Source organism: Eptatretus burgeri, chromosome 17, assembly GCF_056783735.1.
Source record: "Eptatretus burgeri isolate ZD-2024b chromosome 17, Ebu_testis_v1, whole genome shotgun sequence".
Classification (NCBI taxonomy): Eukaryota; Metazoa; Chordata; class Myxini; order Myxiniformes; family Myxinidae; genus Eptatretus; species Eptatretus burgeri.
This window is the reverse complement of record NC_140977.1, coordinates 18,773,167-18,796,076: the sequence shown is the minus strand read 5'-3', so window position 1 is coordinate 18,796,076 and position 22,910 is coordinate 18,773,167. Positions and strand designations below refer to the sequence as shown.

The following is a 22,910-nucleotide window of genomic DNA, read 5'->3' as shown; positions in this document are numbered from 1 at the left end:
GCACACGCAATGAGCACAACGAATGGATGGATGAATGGATGCACGCAAACATGGTGCACGGGCCGCCACTGCAGGCCCATGTTGTAGCTGCCAACAGGGCAGTTCTCGCAGCTTGCAAACTGTTGCTTTCTGATCCTGGCGCACATGGCAATGAACAGGGGGGGGCAAAGCAAAAATTGAACGGGGCTGGTGAACAGGGGCAGTGGGCATGGCATGGCAAAGGTGATCAGGCAAACACAGCCCGCAGAAGAAGGCCGCTGCAGGCAAACACAGCCGGCAGACGAACTGGCCGGCACAGGCCTTGAAGAAAAACAGCCAGCCAGCAGATGAAGTGAGCCGGCACAGGCCTTGCAGCAACACAGCCAGCAGATGAAGCTGGCCAGCCTTTGCCGTTCAGTGGAGGTTGGTGGAGGGAGTGCGGTGGTGCTGGCCACTCGGAAGGCGGGCTCGGACCTACTCTACGGTCTCCCTCCCAACCTATCGCCTTTGCCTGTCACTGTCTATACCCACTCCCTTAATTTGTCAAACCCCAATTTAGCCCCAACTTATTTTTTTATTTTTACTTCCCCACTATAAATCGTCCCCTAACCCCCCTGTACTGTCCTTGTTCGGCTAACCTATCCTGTCACCTAGCCTACTCCCAACCCCTACGTTCCCTTCCCGGATGGGAATAAGGGAGAGCTAGCGTCCTGTGTCGAGGCCCAACAAAGCCTCAGAATGGCTTCCCCAGAGTTCAGCGATCTATAACCAAAGTGGGTCCAGCAGCCCACAACGAGAGTGAGGGGATGGATGGTGCGGAGGGGTACACTTCCTATCTACCCTAACCATTTAACTGTTAAACTACCCCAGGGCTTTCAACAAGCGCCTCTCGCTTAAACTATTGGTTCTAACAACCCAGATTCCCGTCGCCTGTGTTGGTGTCCTCACAATTTCGGGCCTCGCCCCCCAATTTTCTCTCCGTGCCCTCACACGGTCTCATGGCTGGGACACGTGGCCCCCTTTGGCAGGCACGACCCTCTGCCGAATCTCCCGCTATGGCACCCCTGGGCACTACACTGCCTCCGAGCCTACCAGCTCCCTAAACACCGGGGAGTGCCCCCCATGGCACCTCCCCTGAAACGCACACGTGGCAGGCTGGCTTCCCAGGCCCCTTTCCGAGGGTCACCCGTGCCCACAACACTGCCCACGCGGCTAATGGCGCCCCGGGCCCCCGCACCAAGCAGGCGCACCCGTGCCCACTACGCTATCCCGGCCCCCCATGGGCCCTTGGCCTACTACGACCGACTAGCCTGGTGCCCGGGGTACCCACTCAGCGATACTCACCTTTCGCCACCACGCTCCCAGCCCGTCAACAGGGCTCCTGCACCCCTCCAAACGGGTTTCGAGCCTACACTCCCACCAACAACAAAACGACCTCCATTTTGTAAATTTGACTAACCCCCTAACTCACTCTACACTGACCCCGGGGTCCCTTGGGCGGGAGTCACTCCTCCCCCCAATCACTCATCGCACCATGCATTCCAGACTCGCTCCACTCACACAGACCCGCTGGCCTCACTCACTCACCAAGCACATGCTTCCACTTCACTCACCAACTCTTCAACACACTCACCGCTGGACTCTGCCATCCTTCTAACTACCTCCCCTAACTAACTCGTGCTCCCACGTCATCCCTTATACTACAGCACGTTCCATTTAACACTACGTAGCTAAACTACGTCCCCTCTACACATTCACAAGTCTGTCACTGTCTCCAAATCTCTAAAATAACTTTCCCAACCTAAATCTCGCTACAATCCCTCTAACTAATCCATTCCACGGACTCCATGAGGACTTTGAAATGAGAGCGAGAGATGAACCTTCAGAGTTTAGGCTTTATTCCATTTGATTGGAGCCGCTTCAGTCAATGAGCACCTTCAGTTAACGAGCATCAAGTGGACAGCCGATGTCAATAGCAATGCCCCGGGGACAATCCCTCGTGCCGCAGAGACCTCCCCTTATACGCGAGACGCACAACATGTGATCCCGCGTCATGTCCCTCAATTCACGTTAATTCACCACATTCTCCCCACCTTTAAAATGTAACTAGGGGCCCATCTTACGCACCATGATTGCTTTAGCACTATAGGAGTATACATTTCAAGCAACGCGGACTAATAGATCTACAGAAGCATACATGCCAAGCAGTGATTATTTTGAGTTGTAGGAGCATGGAAATGAGCATCGATATATGATATAATGGGCATATAGGAGCATGAGCAGCGAGAATGCCGATAATCCCCTTTACAGATTGAGTCGTCGAGGGGCCTTATTCGTCGACCTCTCCGGGAGTAAACGGCAGTTTCACTTGAGGGAGACTCCCGATCCTCTTGGTGAGCCTCGACTTGTGCCGGGGATGACTCCTCGATCGCTCTCGGGTGGAACGCGGCAGCCCCGTCGCCTGGCGGAGTTCCTGGGGGGGAAATGTCAGAAGGAGGAGTGCCAGAAGGTGGTGTACCGGCGGGAGGAGTACCTGAGGGAGCCAGATGGCGAACCGACACAGTGGTCTCCCTGCCATCCGGGAGCCTGACATGAGCATACTCTGGATTAGTGTCAATGAGTTCGACCCCCTCCACCAGCGGTTCATACTTGCTTTGTCATACCGGGCGTTTCATGAACACTGTACCGGGGTGGGTCAGCCAGTTGGGCACCGTTTGACCGTCAACATAACGTCGTTGGTGAGTAAACATACGTTCGTGAGGAGTGGCATTTGTGGACGTGCAGAGCAAAGAGCGTATGGAATTCAGAGCGTCGGGAAGAGTAACCTCCCATCGCTCGGGGCCCAGTCCTCTCGATTTCAGCGCCAGAGTTACGGCTTTCCAAATAACTCCATTATACCTTTCCACCTGCCCATTACCCTGTGGGTTGTAACCCGTCGTTCGACTAGTTGCTATGCCGTGCTCTAATAGGAATTGTTTTAGCCCGGCCGACATGAAACACGGCCCTCTGTCTGAATGTATGTACGAAGGTCTCCCAAACATAGCGAAGAGGTCAGAGAGACATTTTACGACAGTGCCCGAGGTCATATCCGAGCACGGAAACGCGAAAGGGAACCTTGAATATTCATCAACAACGGTGAATATGTATCTGTTGTCTGTTTCGGTCGGTAGGGGCCCTTTGAAGTCGATGTTTAGTCTCTCGAAGGGGGAAGTAGCCTTGATCAGTCTGCCAGATGCCGCGCCATAGAATCTGGGTTTTAGTTCAGCACAAACAGGGCATGAAGCATTCATTTGTTTAATATCTTCAACAGAATAGGGAAGATTTTGTCTGCGTACGAAATGTGCCATCCTGGTTACCCCTGGGTGGCACAGAGACACATGGAGGTCTTGCAAAGCCTGACTGATTGTTGCCGAACTGTAGACCCGGGAGAAGGTATCTGCAGCAGGGTTTTCTTTCCCGGGCCGGTAAACAATGTCGTATCTGTAGCAAGCTAGGTCTATCCGCCATCTCATAATTTTTTCATTCTTAATTTTCCCGTTATTTTTCCCATCAAACATGAAAGCCACGGATCGTTGGTCCGTAACGAGCGTGAAGTGGTTTCCCAGTAAATAATGTCTCCATTTCCGCAGCGCTTCAACGATGGCGTACGCTTCCTTCTCTATCGCTGAGTGTCTCTGCTCGCTTCTAGAGAGAGTTCTCGAGAAGAACGCGACCGGCCGCCCAGACTGATTAAGTGTAGCAGCTATGGCGTGATTTGAAGCGTCGGTCTCCACCACGAAGGGCACCGAGCTGTCGATCGATAAAACCACGGACTTACTGATATCATCCTTGAGATTGTGGAAAGCTCTTACGACAGCGGCATCTGGTGGAAAGTTTTTGCAATGCACTAGGGGATGTATTTTCTCGGAGTATTGCGAAATCCATCTTGCATAGTAAGCGAACATCCCGATCACCCGGCGCATTGTTTGCAAGTCCTGAGGTGGTGGAAGCTCACGGAGCGGGCGCAATCGCTCAGGATCAGGCTTAATTGTGCCGTCGGCTATTGTGTAGCCGAGAAGGTCAATTGACCTTGCCGAGAATACGCATTTCTCGTAGTTGAGAGTCAGATTATATTTTCTAGCAATGCTCAAGAATCTGTCCAGATTCCTATCATGTTCCCTCTGATCCCTACCGCACACTGTGACATTATCCACGTAAACAAAAGTGTCTTTGAGGTTTTCATCTGAGATGATGTCGTCCATAACCCGTTGGAAGCAAGCTACTCCATTCGTGACACCGAATGGTATCCTTCTGAACTGGTAGAGGCACCTCCCTGCCTGGAATGCAGTGTAAGGTTTGTCTTCCTCTCGGATGGGAATTTGATGATAGGCGCTTCGCAAGTCGATGGTACTGAATACCTTATAATTGGCCACGCGTTCGACCATCTCATCTATGCGCGGCAGGGGGTAGGCGTCGAGTTGGGTGAAGCGATTGACCGTTTGGGAATAATCGACAACCATCCGTTTCTTATGGTTCTGACTGCTGGTTACTAACACCTGTGCGCGCCATGGCGAATCGCTCGGTTCTATAATTCCCTCCTCCAGTAATCGCTTGGTTTCCGAAGTGATGAAATTCATGTCAGCAGTGGTATATCGCCGCGATTTGATCGCTATCGGTTTGCAGACCGGCGACAAGTTAGCGAACAGCTGGGGGACGTCACCTCCGCGGTGGTCAACGCATTTAAAATTAGACGAGGCTTGCTTCCTCCAAAGGGTATTTCGACGCTCGTGTGCTGCTTGAGGACATTATGACCCAGAATTACGTCTGCGCACAAATCACGAAGCACCAGCACCTTTACATCCCGATGCGTGTACCCTTTTACGTCCAATTCAACATTGCAGTACCCTCGTACGCGGGATTGTAGTGAGGTGGCGGCCATGCATACCGTATTGTCAGTCGGGTGGATTACCCATTTCCTGCCCTTCACTAGCGAGCTGTTGACGAAACTTTCAGAGCTACCGGTATCAATCAGTGCCTCAGCCATATGCCCGTTAATTCGTACGTTGATGATAGCCTTGGATAGATTCCCCGGGGAGGCTGCAGTCAATTTATTTTGCGAGTAGAGAGCCGCAGAAGTGGGTTTATTTCTCCTTAGAGTAGATTTACATACCCTGGCATAATGCCCTTTCTTGTCGCAATTCATGCATGTGGCATCTCTGGCGGGACATTTTTGACGAGGATGCCTTTTGTACCCACAAAAGAAGCATTTACCAACCGGAGCAGTTGCTGAGGAGTTTGACGAGATTTGACGAGCAGTCGCTATGTTTGGGAGACCTTCGTACATACATTCAGACAGAGGGCCGTGTTTCATGTCGGCCGGGCTAAAACAATTCCTATTAGAGCACGGCATAGCAACTAGTCGAACGACGGGTTACAACCCACAGGGTAATGGGCAGGTGGAAAGGTATAATGGAGTTATTTGGAAAGCCGTAACTCTGGCGCTGAAATCGAGAGGACTGGGCCCCGAGCGATGGGAGGTTACTCTTCCCGACGCTCTGAATTCCATACGCTCTTTGCTCTGCACGTCCACAAATGCCACTCCTCACGAACGTATGTTTACTCACCAACGACGTTATGTTGACGGTCAAACGGTGCCCAACTGGCTGACCCACCCCGGTACAGTGTTCATGAAACGCCCGGTACGACAAAGCAAGTATGAACCGCTGGTGGAGGGGTCGAACTCATTGACACTAATCCAGAGTATGCTCATGTCAGGCTCCCGGATGGCAGGGAGACCACTGTGTCGGTTCGCCATCTGGCTCCCTCAGGTACTCCTCCCGCCGGTACACCACCTTCTGGCACTCCTCCTTCTGACATTTCCCCAGGAACTCCGCCAGGCGACGGGGCTGCCGCGTTCCACCCGAGAGCGATCGAGGAGTCATCCCCGGCACAAGTCGAGGCTCACCAAGAGGATCGGGAGTCTCCCTCAAGTGAAACTGCCGTTTACTCCCGGAGAGGTCGACGAATAAGGCCCCCTCGACGACTCAATCTGTAAAGGGGATTATCGGCATTCTCGCTGCTCATGCTCCTATATGCCCATTATATCATATATCGATGCTCATTTCCATGCTCCTACAACTCAAAATAATCACTGCTTGGCATGTATGCTTCTGTAGATCTATTAGTCCGCGTTGCTTGAAATGTATACTCCTATAGTGCTAAAGCAATCATGGTGCGTAAGATGGGCCCCTAGTTACATTTTAAAGGTGGGGAGAATGTGGTGAATTAACGTGAATTGAGGGACATGACGCGGGATCACATGTTGTGCGTCTCGCGTATAAGGGGAGGTCTCTGCGGCACGAGAGATTGTCCCCGGGGCATTGCTATTGACATCGGCTGTCCACTTGATGCTCGTTAACTGAAGGTGCTCATTGACTGAAGCGGCTCCAATCAAATGGAATAAATTGAAATGAGAGCGAGAGATGAACCTTCAGAGTTTAGGCTTTATTCCATTTGATTGGAGCCGCTTCTGTGGGTACACCGGGGAATACAGGTTCAGCTAGGAGTACATAAGCAGTAACGTATACATGTGCAGTTAACCATTGCAGACTAAATCCGCGTAAGCACGGAGTTCGATATAATCTCCATTCTCACCAGTCAATGAGCACCTTCAGTTAACGAGCATCAAGTGGACAGCCGATGTCAATAGCAATGCCCCGGGGACAATCCCTCGTGCCGCAGAGACCTCCCCTTATACGCGAGACGCACAACATGTGATCCCGCGTCATGTCCCTCAATTCACGTTAATTCACCACAGACTTACCCCTGCCCCATGAAGTCGGTCTAACTAAGCTAACCCTTCCCCCTAAATAGTTTCCATCCTGTGCCCTGGTCAAGGGGGTCTTCCACCCCTTGCCCAGGAATCCTGTTCACCCGAAAGTGAGGCTTGCTTTTCTTTTTTTTTTCCACATGCGCAGCACCAGCGCGGCAACTCACAGCTCGCGCACTTTGCACCTGCCCGTGACGTCATGCAGCTGCACGTGTACCTCGTCCCTCCTTGGACGGTACCATCCGGCAGGGATTCCCCTCCTGCCGGATTCCAACCCCACGTGCAGCCATGACGTCACCGTGCGCATAAAAAAAAACAAGCCCCACGTCTCGAGGGGTTCCCCACGCGAACACATGTGCTTTGCCCGTTGGAGCTTAACACACACGATCGCGTGGAGAACCCGTCCGGTCCAAATCCGTAATCCTGCCTAAACTTTGTCCGTCCGCGGGATCGGCAAATCCACCGCGTGCGTTTCCGGACTGGGACTTCACTCTCGCAAGCGAGCACGTGGGGGTCTCGTGTGTTGCACAGCACGGACCTCGTGCTCACTGCTGGGTGAACCGGCACGGTCCCCGAAACAACTACAGCCGCTACTCGGCTTTCTTTCCTCTGTCGCCGTCGTCGTCGCCATTCAACACACGCGCTCCCGCGTGTTACGACGCTCACACTCCACACCATTAAACTCACACCGGGAGACGCGGCTGCATGTTCACACATGCCCACCGACATCTCCCTTACATACCGCTCTCTCACACACACGGTCTCCCTTACACTCGGCTGTTCACTCACGCATGCCACCTCCCTCGCACACGTGGCTCCACTCACTCGCGGCCTTCCACTCACTCGTGCCATTTCCCTCACACAAACCACACCACTCACACACGCGGGAGCACTCACCCGCGGTGCCTCACTCATACTGGCCGTTTCACTCACACACACGGCGACACTCACACACGGTGCCTCACCCACACACGGCATGCTGGGAAGCACACACTCCGGCACACTCGCCACCACACCACTCACACGTGGTGCTCCATTCATACTGGCCATTTCACTCACACACACGGCCTCTTCCACTTGCGGTGCCCCTTTTACACACTGCGTGCTGGGAAGCACGTACTCCGGCACAATCGCCACCACACCACTCACACACGGGGTCGCTTCCACACACGGGGACGCACTCACACCTTGCACCACACACACAGGGACAACTACACTGGGGATTCGTGTCCCCACAAGGGTCTCCGGGGCCTCTATACCCCCCAAGCTTTCCGTGCACCTGTCCACAGCACTCCTCCCCTCGACCTCGCAAAGCACGACCGAACTCACCTGGTCGTGACTCGCTTCAAGGGGGCATACTCCCTCCCCTCGTTCCTGGAGGAGGCCATCCAGCTGCTCGCACCGGGCCTCCACCCAGTCCACCAGCTCACCCCCATTGTCCTCCACTACCTCCGTGTGTGTGTGTGCGTCACTTACCCCGTCTTCATCGTGCAGTCTTCCCTCTATCGTTCCCATCTCCCGTGTCTCTGCCAACTCAGTCACCTCTTCACCCTTTACCTCCCTTGTCTCAACTATCATTTCCGTCTCTTCCCTTGTTATCTCCCTCGTGCACGTCTCGGTCACCCCATTTAGTTTGTCCCTCTCGGTTACCGTCACGACCCTCGCCCAACACGCCCCCCGAATTATTTTTTTCTTACCCGCCTCCACCGCGGGCCCGACAGCCGTTGCACCCCCTTCCAGCTCGTTCGCTCCCACACGTGGAGTCGCCATTTTTAGCTCCCTGGTCACTGCCTTCATGCCCGCCTGCAGGCTTCGGCCCATGTTCTGCGTCTCACCCCGCAGCTTTTTCGTTTCTTCCTTCATGTTTGTTTCCATCTTTTCGTTCATGCTTTTTATTTCGTTTTTCATTTCATTTGTGTTTGCATCCATTTTCGTTTTCATTTCCGCATTCATTTGTTGCGCATCCGCATTCATCTTTGCCAGCATGGTGAATAGCTGGGCCATGTCGGGTGCGCTTGGGTGAGCCGATTCGGCAAGGATCGGGGGGTTTTGGTGGAGAGGGGGAGGGGAGGTGTCATACACCGCGGCCGCTGCCGCACCTATTTCGGGCTCTGGGTTCAGTTGGGCGAGTTCGTTTTCCTGTACAACCAACATTTCCTGCACGGGGATTTCATCCTGGGCCATGGATTCTACACATTCTACATCCATTTCTAATACCCCCGGCTCCCGCTCGCCTTGAGACGCCATCTTGCTTCTCGTAAAGGGTTAATTTAGCTCGCTCGTAATTTGGAGGGAATCGGGGGTCGCTCCTCTCACCCCTGGACCGATTCCCGTGAATTTAATTGGAGACAGGAGAGCCCATTTTCCCGTTCTCCGATACCAGTGCCGCGAGGAGGGCGATGAGTTTATATCGCACGACCTGACACCAGTGTTGCGGATTCGCGACCGCCGGCGTGCGAACGGCCACGTAACTCGAATCGCGGCACGTCGCCCACTGGACGGACAATCCAGTCGTGACCCTCTCGGACTAACGCCGGGAACTAGTCACGGGTGGACCTTTCGGCCTCACCACGATCGTGCCAATCGGCCCCCCGCGTGGGATAGGGTTGCTCGCCAAATTCGACCTACCTAAGTACCCACACGGAGGGTAGACCGGGCGATCGCACCTCGCCGCAGGTCGACTTCGGACACGGGCCACTTTAAGCGACCCGTTCCGTACTATCGGGATAACCGAGCGGTGTTATCGTCGGCCTCGACGGTTCGATTAATTATCGGGCGTTTTAGCCCACGACCAACCCTTTACGTGAAGTAAGATGGAGATTCAATAGAGGAAAAGACGAAGCGAAGCGGGAAAACAGTTCAACATAAAGCACATTTATTTCACGATGAACGGAAAGCACACATATACAATTACACCAAAAGCAAATGTAAAAGAAGAAGAAACACAATATTACACAAAAAGCAAATGCAACAATGCAGATCTAATCGACTACCGAGCACACGGCAACACTTATACAGTTTTACTTCACAGACGGCGCCGACAACACATATACCCAAAGCAAAAGAAAAGGACCACCCTCAAGGATGAGGGGTGTAGGCGGGCCTGGGGCCGAGACCGCGTCGGGCCTACCCGTCTGGTGATGAGCCGCAAAATGGCGCTGGCGCCCCGACTCCGCGGGCCTCGCTGGGACTGCCTGGTATGGGGTGGGAACGGGGCCCCCTTCTCGCACTATCTCAGCGCGGGGGGAAACAGGAGGGGGTTGTTGATGCTCGGGGGGGGGTGGATATCTCCCTGTCTCGGGTCCCGCGACGAGCGTCTCCACCACGACCTCGGTCGCGCCGCCGGCCTCTCCCTCCGCAGCTCCCCGACTCCGACACGAGCACCCCCTCGACCGCCTTCGCCGCCGCCACCTCTCCACAGCTCCGTCCAACCGCCCTCTCCGTCTCCTCTCTTGACTCGTCCCAACTCTTCACTGGCTCCGAACTCTTTACTCCCTCCCCTCCGAACTGATCTGTTTGGCGAGCGCGGCCCCTTATATGCCCCGTGGCCTAGCTCCTTCACCTTCGACCCTTTACCTCCGACCCTTCACCTCTAACTGGCTCCCCATTGGACCGAGGAAAAGTGGGCGTGAATGCTTTTTGATCCATGAACTTGCATATAGCGATATTACTCCAACGCACCTGGAGGCGGGGCCAAATCGCCCCACGCTCGCCGATAGGACGGAACAGAAGTGGGCGTGAGTCGTTTTTGATCCGTTTTCTTCGGAAAGGCCGGCGCTTTTGCAGCCCTGCTCGGTGCGCGCCCTGCACGAGTCCAGTATCGGTGCCCACAAGCGGCGTGGGAATGACGGTGATGCGATGGTTGCGAGGGCGAGATGTGACAGTAAAGGTCGTGGCTGTTGTTGTGAAGCGGCGTTGCGGTTGGTGGTTGTTGTGTGATGGCTGTTGAGACGTGGTTGGTGGTGGTAGTAATGGTGGTAATGGCGGCTGGTCCAAAATAAAGATAGTAAAAGAAAAACGGCTATGTAGAAGGGTCGCAGCCCGCATGAATGACATTTATTCCCTCTAAACAACGGGTTTGGGCCTAACTACACATATACTTACAGAGATATCTCACCTAAGGGACCTGAATGGTGGTTTGCGAATTTCGTCAACCACAACAATATATATATATATATATATATATATATATATATATATATATATATATATATATATACATATATATATATATATATACATATATATATATATATATATATATATATATATATATATATATATATATATATATATATATATATATATATATAGTTACGAATTCTGGCCCGCCTGGCATGCGAGTGGCCGCGTACCTCTAATGGCAGCCGCGTCGCCCACCGGACAGACAATTCAGTTGTGACCCTCCTGGAACTATCGCCAGGAGCCAGTCACGGGTGGGGGTTTAACCTCACCACAACCCAATCCGCATTCTACCTGTGCGAAATAGGGTGAATCGCCGAATGTCGATAAACCTAAATACCCGCGCGGGTAACCTACCGAGGGGTTGCACCACGCCGTAGGCCGGCTTAGGACACGAACTGCTTAAGAGGTTTGTTCCGTACTACAGGGATAACCGAGTGGTGTTATCGTCGACCTCGACGTTTCAGTGATTCTTCTTTACCCGGGTGTTCAAACCCTCCACGAATTATTCCACGATGTAAGGTGGCACTTTCAACACAGGAAAGGACGCAACGACGGGGAACAGTTCGACAAGCACATTTATTATTTACACACACGTCAGGCAGTCATGCAATTTACAGGCAAGAAATCAATACAACTGAATATAATTATTATTTACAAGCACTTACACAGTTTCTACTTGGCAGGACACGGCGCCACAGTATGCATACAAAAATGATAGGAAATGGCCACCCTCACAGACAAGGGTGGCAGACAGGGTCCGTGGACCGATGTGGGGTGGAACCTGGTCGATCGGCCAGGCCCACGAGACCGAAGGGTATGACCCACGTCCTCGTGGCGCGACGCTGGGCAGGTCGCTACGTCAACTCCCCACGGCCTGGCGTAGCCGCGCCTGACCTCGGGCCCCTGGCATGGTCAGCTCTCTCTCTCTCTCCGGCGTTGCTGCTGGTGTTTTTACGACCCACGACCAAACAAGAAAAAGAAGCTGAAGGGCAGAAGGTGCTTCAGAACCAGAGAGAGAGCGTTCAACCACGAAGAACAAGAAGAAGAAGCTGAAGGGCAGAAGGGGCTTCAGGACCAGAGAGAGAGGAAGGGCCCAAACGAAGAGAGTCCAAACGAAGAGAAGAGAGCGAAGCTCGTCGCTGTCCGCCTTTTGTAATCTGAGGTTCCGCCCTTTGCCCCACCCCGCTTCTGGCTCCACCTCCCTTCTGGAAGCTTCCCGAAAAGGGGCGTTCCTCACTCCTGACAGCGTCACACCGCGCTTCCACCAATCGGGAGCGAGCTACCCACCCTTTTTTGGCCCACCAGCCTCGAAGGATGTAGGCGGAGGAATCCAGCGAGGGAATTGGGCGGGGAAAACCCCACAGGCACCATTGGAGGTTTCTTTTCTCGGGTTCTTTACGCCCGCGTTCTCGGACCCTTTTCCACGTGAAAAGGGTCGAAGCGTGGTCTGTGGAGGATGGCGTTTGCAAGCCGGCATAGTGGCGAAGATGGTGGTGACTGTTGTGGGGATGGTTTGAGCGTGGTTGGCGTCGTGTTGTAGTTGGTGGCGATGGTTGTTTGTCAGCGGGGGTTTGTGGCGTGCTTGGTGTTGCTGTTGTAGTTAGTTTGTTTGAGGTCCATAATAACAATAGAAAAAGAAAAACGGCTATCTCAAAGAGTCGCAGCCCAATGAACACGAATAATCCCTCTAAACAACGGTGGGGGCCTATTTGCACATAAACAGCGTCATAACTGATCTGAGGTCCTTTATGGTGATCTGCGAATTTCCACAGCCGTAACAATATATATATATATATATATATATATATATATATATATATATATATATGTATATATATATATTATAATACCAAGCTTGCACACTAAAAACTCGGCTTGCCATCACACGATCCCCATGAAACTGCTGTGGCACTTAGCGGACATGCCGACAATGTTTGGGAAGTCTTGGCGTTCCATAGTACCACTTGCATTTTGCACAATGCGTATTTTTGTCATTCCCCGTGTACGGTCTGCCGTCTGCTACCAGCTATGTTGTACTGCTATCCCGTGCATGTGCACAGGTTTCGCTAGTATATATATATAAAACCCCCACACACACACATATATAAACACCCTCCCCCCACGCACACACACAAACACCTTTAATGATAATTAAACTCAGGTGGCGAGACGTTCAGTAAATCGTCTCCTCAAATGCCCTTCCAGAGAAGAAGCTGCATAAAGCAACCATAAAAGGCTACCCAAGGTTTGCTGTTTCAAACCCTTCGCAGAGTTCCTCCACAGCTGTTAAAGACATTCACAAATAGTACACACATGAAAATATATATGTATATATATGTGTATATATATATATATATATACATAATTATATATATATATATATATATATATATATGTGTATATATATATATATATATATATATATATTTTTTTTTTTGTTATGGAAATGGCCCTTAATGGGATTACTAAATATAGGATTAGCTCAGATCCCCCATTAAATGCCTGTTCAGATAGGTCGTTTGGTATAAGGGACGATATGTGTGTGTCGAGTGGTGTCAGAGACTGTTTTTATGTTCATACGGTGGTGAAACGAGAGATCGCTCTTATTCCTTCCTCATTCCGGAATAGGCCCCTCCCATTCGGCTGAGAGGTGTGGCCTAGGGAGAGAGGTGTGGCCTGAACAGGAATTGACGTGAAGGGGTGGAGATTTTGGCAAGAGAGTCGCCGAGAGAAGGAGAGGAAAGAAAAGGGAACAAAAGGATCGGTGTGTGGAAATAGTGGCACTCGAAGTGTGCTCGTGTTTCGAAGGGAGCGGAAAAAGGGACCTCGTGGACAGATTCAGTTTTGGAGTTTGGGCGAGCGTTCGGTCTTGAGGGTGCTCGGGTTTCGGAGTCGCTTCAAAGCGAGCGAACGAAGGAGGACCGTGTTGGATCTGCCGGGAGAGATGCTGAACCGACCTGCACGTCGGTGATTCGACTGAGAGAGGAACTGAGAGGACGAAGCGGGAGTCGGGCTTCGAGGCGGGAAGGCCAGAGAGGAGACGCTGGACCTTCGGATGGTGCCTGCTGACACCAACGGCGCGTCACGTTTGCCGATCCGCCTGTGGAACTCGGACCTCGACTTGGGCCTTGTCTGGAGAACAGGCCAGGCCGGGATTTGTGTGCTGAACCCTGGAGAGAGATTGGCGGTCTCGCATCGTCGACGTTGTGTGGAGCCAGAACGCGCTGAGGAGAACGCGCTGAGGAGAGCGTGCGCACGCGGTGACTAAAAAGAGGCAACGGGAGTGCTGCACCGCCATTACTTGCCGCGCGGCACGTTCAAGTGGGAGTTCAAACCCGTGGACACCCGCTTGTTTGTTACGAGCGACATTCGTGCTTTTTGGACGCTTTCCTCTCGTCCATGAGCCATCACCAAGTACTCTGTCTGCATGCATGCTTTTTGTCTGTCTGTCTGTTTGCACGTGTTGTATAAGGCATATTTCGTAGTGATCCCCTCGAAACCTGTAGCCGTGGTTCCCCAGTTAAGAACGGGTTGATTGTTAATAAAACCACTGTCGTGTTTATTGCTTGTGTTGTGCTCCCTGATGTCCCCAATAAATGTGGTTAATTCTGATAAAGTTGCCACTATGGATTAATGCGTGTCGCGTCGAGGAACGATCCGTTCGATAGAAAAGTGGTTGCAGACTGGAAGACTCCGCTCCGTCTCTGACAAAGCCAGTCTGTAACTCGGGGTTCTATCTCCACAACTGGTAAGGTACAGGATTACGTTGGTATCGCGATTAAGACGCGTGACCCGAGGCCTGTGCCGAGCCGGCCGGCGTTATAGACTCCCGGAGTGGGTTGAGAATCCCTCCGTCGCTGAATCCTTAAAAATATATATATATATATATATATATATATATATATATATATATATATATATATATATATATATATATATATATATATTTCGGATCCGGGGTGGCGGGATTCTCACCCGACTCTTGGCGCCACCCTCACCACTGCCATCTCCGGGGATTATAACGCCGGCTGGCTCGGCACAGGCCTCGGGTCACGCGTCTTCAATCGCGATACCAACGTAATCCTGGACCTTACCAGTTGGGGAAATAGAACCCCGGTTACAGACTGGTTTTGTCAGATGCCGAGCGTTTTCTGCCAGTCTGTAACCATTTTGGTTTTATGTGCCAATCGAACGGATCGTTCCTCGACGCGACACAAATTAATCCATAGCGGCAACTTCATACGAACCAACCAGATTTATTGGGGAACATCGGGGAACACAACCCAAGCAAAACATTCACGACAATGTTTTTATTAACAATCTTTAACCAGTTCTGAACTGGGGAACTATGAATTACAGGTTTCGAGGGGGTCCCTACCGAGATATGCCTTAAACAACATGCAGACAAGACAGAGTACTTGGTGATGTCTCATGGACAAGAGGAAAGTGTCAAAAGCACGAATGTCGCTCGTAACAAGCCGATGTCCACGGATTCGAGCCCCCAGCTTGAACGCGCTGTGTGGCAAGATGGCGGCGCCGTACCCTTTCTTCTCAAGGCACCGCGTGTGCACACCCTCCTCAGCGCGTTCCGGCCCCGCGCAATGTCGACGGCACGATCGACGATGGGTTTCAGCTGATTTCTCTCAAGGTCCAGCATACAAATCCAGGCCTGGCCTGTTCACCAAACAAAGCCCAAATCGAGGCTCCGCAGGCTGGGTCCATGGGATTCCAAAACGTCGTCGAGCCATGAGGTGAGTCGGGACCGTCAGAGGCTCCGTCGTTTCCTCTCTTGCCTTCCCGCCTCAAAGCCCGACTTCTCAACTCCGTCCTCTCAGTTTTTCTCTGCAGAATCACCTTTTCCTTTCCTTCGGCCCTGGCTCGCTTCTCCAGGCCACAGAAGGCAGACCTGGCGCGCCCAAATCCAGTTTCTCTCCCAGCAGATTCAACACTGTCCCTCCTTCGTTCGCTCACTTCCAAGCCACTGCTCATCCAGCAGATCGCGACTCGACACTCGTCGTTTCTCTGTTGCCTTCCCCTGCCTTTCTTTTGGCTCGTTCCTCACGAAAAACAGACACAGCTGTCCTGTGTACAGCCAATCGGCGCCACCTCGGCGCTCAGTTTCACCACAGATTTCCTTTCCTTCTCGCCTCAAAAACCGACTGTTTCCCCAAACCGAACCTTTTCACGAGGTCTTCGTTCGCTCGCTGCGAGCCACCGGCTCCTCCCCCTTTACGAAGCCGACAAACTCCTCCCCTTAGCTCCATCTCCCTCTCCAGGCCACTCCCCCTCAGCCGACTGGGCGGGGCCTATCGTCCGGAGAAGGGAGGAAGAAGAAGCCCTCGGCACACCACCACTGTACGAACAATGAAACATGCATCCTACACCTCTCGACACACATGTAACGTCCATTTTACCGAACAACCTCGCTAAACATGCATTTAATGGGGGATCTGAGCTAATCCTATATTTAGTAGCCTGCTAAGGGCGATTTCCGTAACACTACCACCACCTTTCTCCAGAGGCTCTCCCGAGCCTCCATCTGGGGCAGCCCACGGCAATGGCCCTGTCCAACATACAGCAGAGATCTCCCATTTACTCCAACCCACAACATGGGAAGCACTTAACTCCAAAAACCAAAGTGTCACAGTAAGATTGGCATGTCCCTATCCTAGTGTGTCGGGTCACCAATCTAACAAACAAATTCACACTCTATGCACACTACTTAACATTCTAATTATGGATTTGAATGGGAGGGCATTCAATTTTACTTTTAACACCAATATTGGCATAGGAGCAGGACATTAAAAGGTTCAAAGCTCTTTCACGTGTTCGCTCCTTCATGCCCCCTCCCGGCAGTATTGCCCATTCACCCCTGAGGGTTTCCTCACTTCGTGGCCTTATTGGCCTCTCCCCAGGTCAGTTCAGTCGGCCCAGTGGCCTAATCTAACAAAGAGTTCTTTGGCCCACTGAGCCCACAAAATGGCATGAATCTTTGGCTGCAACGGCCCACAAAAGCACTTTGGCCTCAATGGCCCACAAAAATGCTTTGGCCCATAAGACCTACTCAAAAGCAGCAGCAGGCAACAAGCCCTGCATTGGACAGCAGGTGACACAGCAATGGTGGCCCGGTGATATTGATGGTAAGCAAATGCAGTTTGGAGGTGTTCTTGAGGACGCAAATGGGTGTGATGACCTCGGACCAGGTGAGATGGAGTGTATCCTCAAACTTCCTTGCCTGACTTGTTTCGGTTAAGTTCTCTTTTTTTTTTTTTCCTTCCTCTTTTGTTTCTCTTTACAGATGGGATGGTGTGTTCATTACTCAACGTTATCTTCGTGGGTGTGTGCTCATGACATACTGGTGGCCTCTCTGGCACTTGGAGAGGGTGACCGAGCCTGGCCCTTGTTCACAAATTCTCCCATCAACACTACTCGTACCAGGTGTCACACATGAATGGTGCGGAGGAGAGTCCATCGAACCTAACCATTTACTTTTAGCTGTAGACAATGCAACAAACCCTGCTATGGCTAGAATGATCCTAATGACCCATTTTTCCCAACCTGGCACACTGTTCCATTCTATTAAACCTGGGCAAGGCGCTTATTTGTCTTTTTTCCATGTGGTGGTGCCAGGCATAGCTCGCTGGCTGGGGAGTGTGACTACTACTAGGCCTTTTTGCCTGCTTCCAATCGGGGGTGGAGGACACCCAGCGACCTCGGGGTTCACCTGAGCGTGCTTCTGGCGCTCCTAACTCAGGGGTGGCTCTCAAAGCTGTTGAGTATGGGATCCGCCTGTGGAACGCCTCTCTCACAGTATGGGAACCCCCATACTGTGCCCTCCTAGCACCCACACTGTGCTCTCATAGCACCCATACTCTGCTCTCATAGCACCTATACTGTGCTCTCATAGCACCCATACTGTGCTCTCACAGCACCTATACTGTGCTCTCATAGCACCTACACTGTGCTCTCCTGGCACCCACACTGTGCTCTCATAGCACCTACACGGTGCTCTCCTGGCACCCAAACCTACCTTGCTCTCCTGGCAATGAACCCGACGGTACTCTCCTGGCACCTCTGACAGCCTTCACCTGCCGGGAACCCCCAAATCCCTGCTGCCCTATTTCCCGACTCACCAACTTCCAATGCCATGTCACACTACCAGCCAGTATCCTCATACCTTGGCCTGCATCTACCCCTCGCAGTCCGCCTGCACAATGGAACAGCAGCCAGAATCCATGTCAAATCCTCTAAGTCCCCGTAACCTACACTAACTTGGTTAAGAGACTCCTACCGACAGGGTACGTTGTTCGCACTCACTCTCCTCATCTGCACAATCAAGCCATTCACCCAAACACTTTAGTCATTCATTCCACAGTGCCACACACCCAGCCCACAACACCATCCAACACCTTTCATGTTTATGTGAAAACAAAAACACACCAGTTCCTCGGATACCACTTGGTCATCGAATTTAACGAGTACACTTTTTCATCAAACCCCAATTAATTTGTCACTACGTCCGTCTTCTGCTGGCCTCCTCCATACTGCCCTAATCGTTTATTTCCAACAATTTAAACGAAACATCAAAATCTCTTCACCAGCCTCATGAACCTCTTCATGGTTCCAACCAGGCATTTCAGTCCTTCCTCAAACAAGCCACTCTTTGTCATCCACTTGTTTCAGGTGTGTTTAACGCTCTGCCTGTAATGTCTCCACCACTTCTCTTTTTCTCAATAATCACCCAAATCCACTCGTGCCACTCTTATGCCTTCTGTCATCTCTCAATTTGCAATTACTTTCGGTACAACTCTCAACCAAGATTTTCACGTCCCCACATGGCCTGCTTCTTTGGCTCATTGGAAGTGGAGTGAGGGAACGAATCCCTCATTTCCCAGTACATGACCCTGCCGCCTTTCCGCCACGGCTCAAAGGGGTCACGTCTCAATTGGGGTTGTGGTCTATCCCCTCCTTTTCTCCAGGGTTCGCGGAAGTCAGGTAAACCCCAATCGGTGGAATGGCCTCCCCCTCTTCTCCAGGGTTCACGGAAATCAGGCAAACCCCAATCGGTGGAATGGCCTCCCCCTCTTCTCCAGGGTTCACGGAAATCAGGTAAACCCCAATCAGTGGAATGGCCTCCCTCTCTTCTCCAGGGTTCAAGGAAATCAGGTAAACCCCAATCAGGGAGGTGGCCTCCCCCTCTTCTCCATAACTCCCTGAAGACAGATAAACCCCACTCAACTAGCCAAACTACTCGTGTGCTCAGAAAGGTCTGAAGACCAAGTGACACACGCCAGTGCCGCCTGCCACTCATCTGCGCTCTACCCCAAAGTTCCTGTGAGGCTGATAGAGAAATTAAAATCCAATTTCTAAAGCCTGCTCCTGGATGCAGCACCTCCAACTCTGCAAGAACCCATGCGGAGCTGTCCACCATGGTTTCTGTCCCCCGGCTCAAGTTCTGTCCTGGTGGCATTTCTATTTCTCCTTGCACCTCGAACCTATTTCCTATGTCACCACTCACTCCATGCTCAGGACTCCCACTCACAGCAGGCTGCACACATTCCAAGGTTATGTGTTGACCCTCCACACATTCAACCTTGCCTGTGTACTGACCAACTGCCTCGCACTCCAGGGTTACATTCTCGACCGCCAGGTGAGTACCCACACACGTTTCGGCCTCGGCAGCACATTCCGGTGCTGTACTCTGGAGTGTGGGCTCACAGCATTCATTCACAGGCACTCCACACACACATTCAGGGGGCACGCATATGTGCACCCCATCGGACAGAGTCTCCTCATTAACATAAAATTCAATTTCTACCTTAAGCTCATCGTCCGCACCATGTATGCATGAACCCACGTACCTGCTTCGTTCCAGAGTCACCTCTGTCCGGTCGCTTCTCTCCAGCAGGTTGCTCATCATCGATTCGCCACACTCCTCCGGGGCTGTCAGCTCCACATGCAGGACCTGCTCAAAATGTGTTTCATTCGTCAACAACCCCGCATTGCTCCCTCAATGTCTCCATCACCAGGGTTTGCTCTAATTGTGGTGTCATCCGACGAGTGATGCCAATCAAGTCCCGCACCACAAACATTACTGCCTGTGTTGATATCACACATCCCACATTATTGTGCTGTTCTACTTCCTGGCTCCATTTTCCTTCCCATTTGAGTCGTTCTTCCTCTCTGAGCCTTTTTAGTTGTTCGTTATCTTTCTGGAGTTTTTCCATCTCCGTGTACTCCAACCTTGCTCTCTCCTTTAGTTGGTCAGTTTCAAATTTGTTTTCTTTTTGTTTTCTATCCCACCGTATCTCATGTTCTTCATTCTCCAATCTCATTGTTTCCTTCAATTTGTTGATTTCCTTTTCCTGTTTCATTCCTTGTTCTTTTTGTTTCTTATCCCACTCTCTCTTGTTCCTCATTCTCCAATCTCGTCGCTTCCTTCAATTGGCTGATTTCCTTTTCCTGTTTCATTCGTTGTTCTATCACTTTCTCCTCATACTCCAACCTTGCTTTCCCCTTTAGTTGTTCAATTTCAAATCCATGCGCTTTTTGTTTTCTACCCCACCGTCTCTCATGTTCTTCCTTCTCCAATCTCGTCGTTTCTTTCAATTGGTTGATCTCCCTTTCTTGTTTCATTCGTTGTTCTTTCACTACTCTTTCTTTCATCTCATTCTTTAGTCTTGTTTTGGCTTCCAGCTGTTCGATCTGCACAGTGTGGTTCCTTAACGTTTCATTCTCCGTTCTTGTTCTTTCCTCTCTTAACATCCTTAGCTCGTTTTGTAATTCCCTCTTTTTTATTTTGGTGTTTCTGTAACTCAGAATTTTTTTCCCATAATTCCTTCCTCATCTCCACATACTCCAACCTTGCTTTGGATTCTAAATGTTTCGATCTGCACAATGTGGTTCCTTAACCTTAACATTTCATTCTCCGTTCTCTTTCTTCCCTCTCTTAACATCCTCAGCTCGTTTTGTAATTCCGTCTCTTTGTTTTGGTGTTTCTGTAACTCCGAAGTTTTTTTTCCATAATTCCTCTCTCATCTCCTCACCTCTTTTGCATTCTTACTTTCTCCATTCGTCCATTCTCTTACCGTGTCCCTTGCTAATCTCTAGTTCACTTGCCAGTACATTTCCCCTGGACCTAAATTCCCGAAGCTGTTCGGACTTTTCCATCAATTCTCCCTTCCTTTTCTCCAGATTTTTCTCTACTCTTTTTATCTCATGTTCCAGGCTCTCCCTTATCTGATCACCTGATCTTACCTTTTTCTTCAGTTGTTGCAATTTCAAATCGTATTTCCGTTTTTCCTTTTTCAGCTTTGTTTTCCATTCTTCTTCCAAGTTCTCTCTATTCCAGGAATTACGAATTTGCTCTTCCTCTATTCTTTTGTTCAGTTTGCTCTTTTCTTGTTCCAACTCATGGGTACCCCACTCTACTTCCCTCATTTCTCCCTGTAGTTCTTCGAACTGTCTTGACTTTTCCAACAATTCCTCCTTCCTTTGCTCCAGATGTTTCTCTCCTCTTTTTATCTTCTGTTCTCGGCTTTCTCTTATCTGATTGCCTGATCTTACCTCTTTCTTCAGTTGTTTCAATTCCAAATAGTGTTCACATTTTTCCTTTTCTAGCTTTTTTTTCCATTCTTCCTCCAAGTTCTCTCTATTCCGTGAATTACTAATTTGCTCCTCCTCTATTCTTTTGTTCAATTCGCTCTTCTTATATTCCAAATTATGGGTATACACACACACACACACACACACACACACACACACACACACACACACACACACACACACACACACACACACACACACACACACACAAGCATTTAAAGGCCATGCACACCTTACACTTGAATATAGCTGCCACATTGGTTAATGACCCTCTCACACCACTACATTTTCGATGAACCCATTCAGCACACATTGTACACTGAATTCAGTTCCCTCCGACACCCTTCCTGCAAACAGCACACGGCCACTTCCCAGTCCTTTCCACCTCACCACATGCTTTACCACTTGCCATCACCTTCGTCTTTCCGATATTCACCTTCAAACCTTTTGCCTCCATACATTCCTTCCACTTGTTCATCTTCTCCTTCAGTCCATCCATGCTCTCTGTAATCAACACCAGATCATCTGCATACAGCAGCTCCCACGGTAAACCCTCCTTTACCCTCCGAGCCAGCACCTCCATCACAACAACCGTATGGGTATACAACACTACTAAATTCTTTTTTCCACATAGTTCGTCGACTCTGTTGGCAAAATCCTCTTTCAGCCACCTAATTCGTTCCCGTACATCGGCGAATTCGTTGCTAACCTCAACAGCTTCGTTTGCTCGCCAATTGTTGTGGCCCCCCGTTCACATAATTTTTCTGAAGCTCGTCTGCGTGCCGTTGTGCCTTGTCCACTTCAATTTGTACCTCCTTTATATAATTCTCATAACTCCTCACCTCTTCCAAGGCATCCCCCAATTGTGTCTGAAGCTTGCCAATGTTCACGTAGTCGTCCTGCCACACCTGGCATGGCGCATGCCGTGACCACGTAGTTTGAACCGGTGGATGGGAGCCTCCGCCTCGTGTTGTGCCGTTCGTTGCGCTATAATTAGCCCTCTCCTGCTTCGTGTCGCGCCGAGATGGAGCCGCGCCACCATTTTGCGACTCCATTTTCTTGATAATTTCCAAGTTTTTCACCGGATCCGCTCAAACATAAAATCAAATAAAATTTGGACCGTTTTTTTTTTCCGATTCTCGTAACCAATGTTCGGGGCGTGAAATGCACCACTGGTCCAAATATCCCGCTCCTGACAACCAAACTGTTGTGGATCCGGGGTGGCGGGATTCTCACCCGACTCTTGGCACCACCCTTACCACCGCCGTCTCCGGGGTTTATAACGCCGGCTGGCTCGGCACAGGCCTCGGGTCACGCGTCTTCAATCGCGATA

The 22,910-nt window shown here is 51.0% G+C and overlaps 1 protein-coding gene across 1 annotated transcript; it reads right to left on the bottom strand.

Annotated features, from left to right (window-relative positions):
- Window positions 1-6,406: 6,406 nt before the first annotated feature.
- Window positions 6,407-10,870, bottom strand: LOC147009468 (uncharacterized). The gene is made up of 2 exons (XM_085861878.1): window positions 6,613-10,870; window positions 6,407-6,487 (listed from the first exon to the last, which is right to left on the bottom strand). Exon 1 carries the CDS (start codon window positions 9,032-9,034, stop codon window positions 7,082-7,084), a length of 1,953 nt encoding a protein of 650 aa, XP_085718004.1. The 5' UTR covers window positions 9,035-10,870; the 3' UTR covers window positions 6,407-6,487; window positions 6,613-7,081.
- Window positions 10,871-22,910: the final 12,040 nt, after the last annotated feature.

Bases quoted from the DNA above. Each gene is read 5' to 3' on its own strand.
- LOC147009468 (XM_085861878.1), bottom strand. From the start codon at position 9,034: ATGGCGTCTCAAGGCGAGCGGGAGCCGGGGGTATTAGAAATGGATGTA.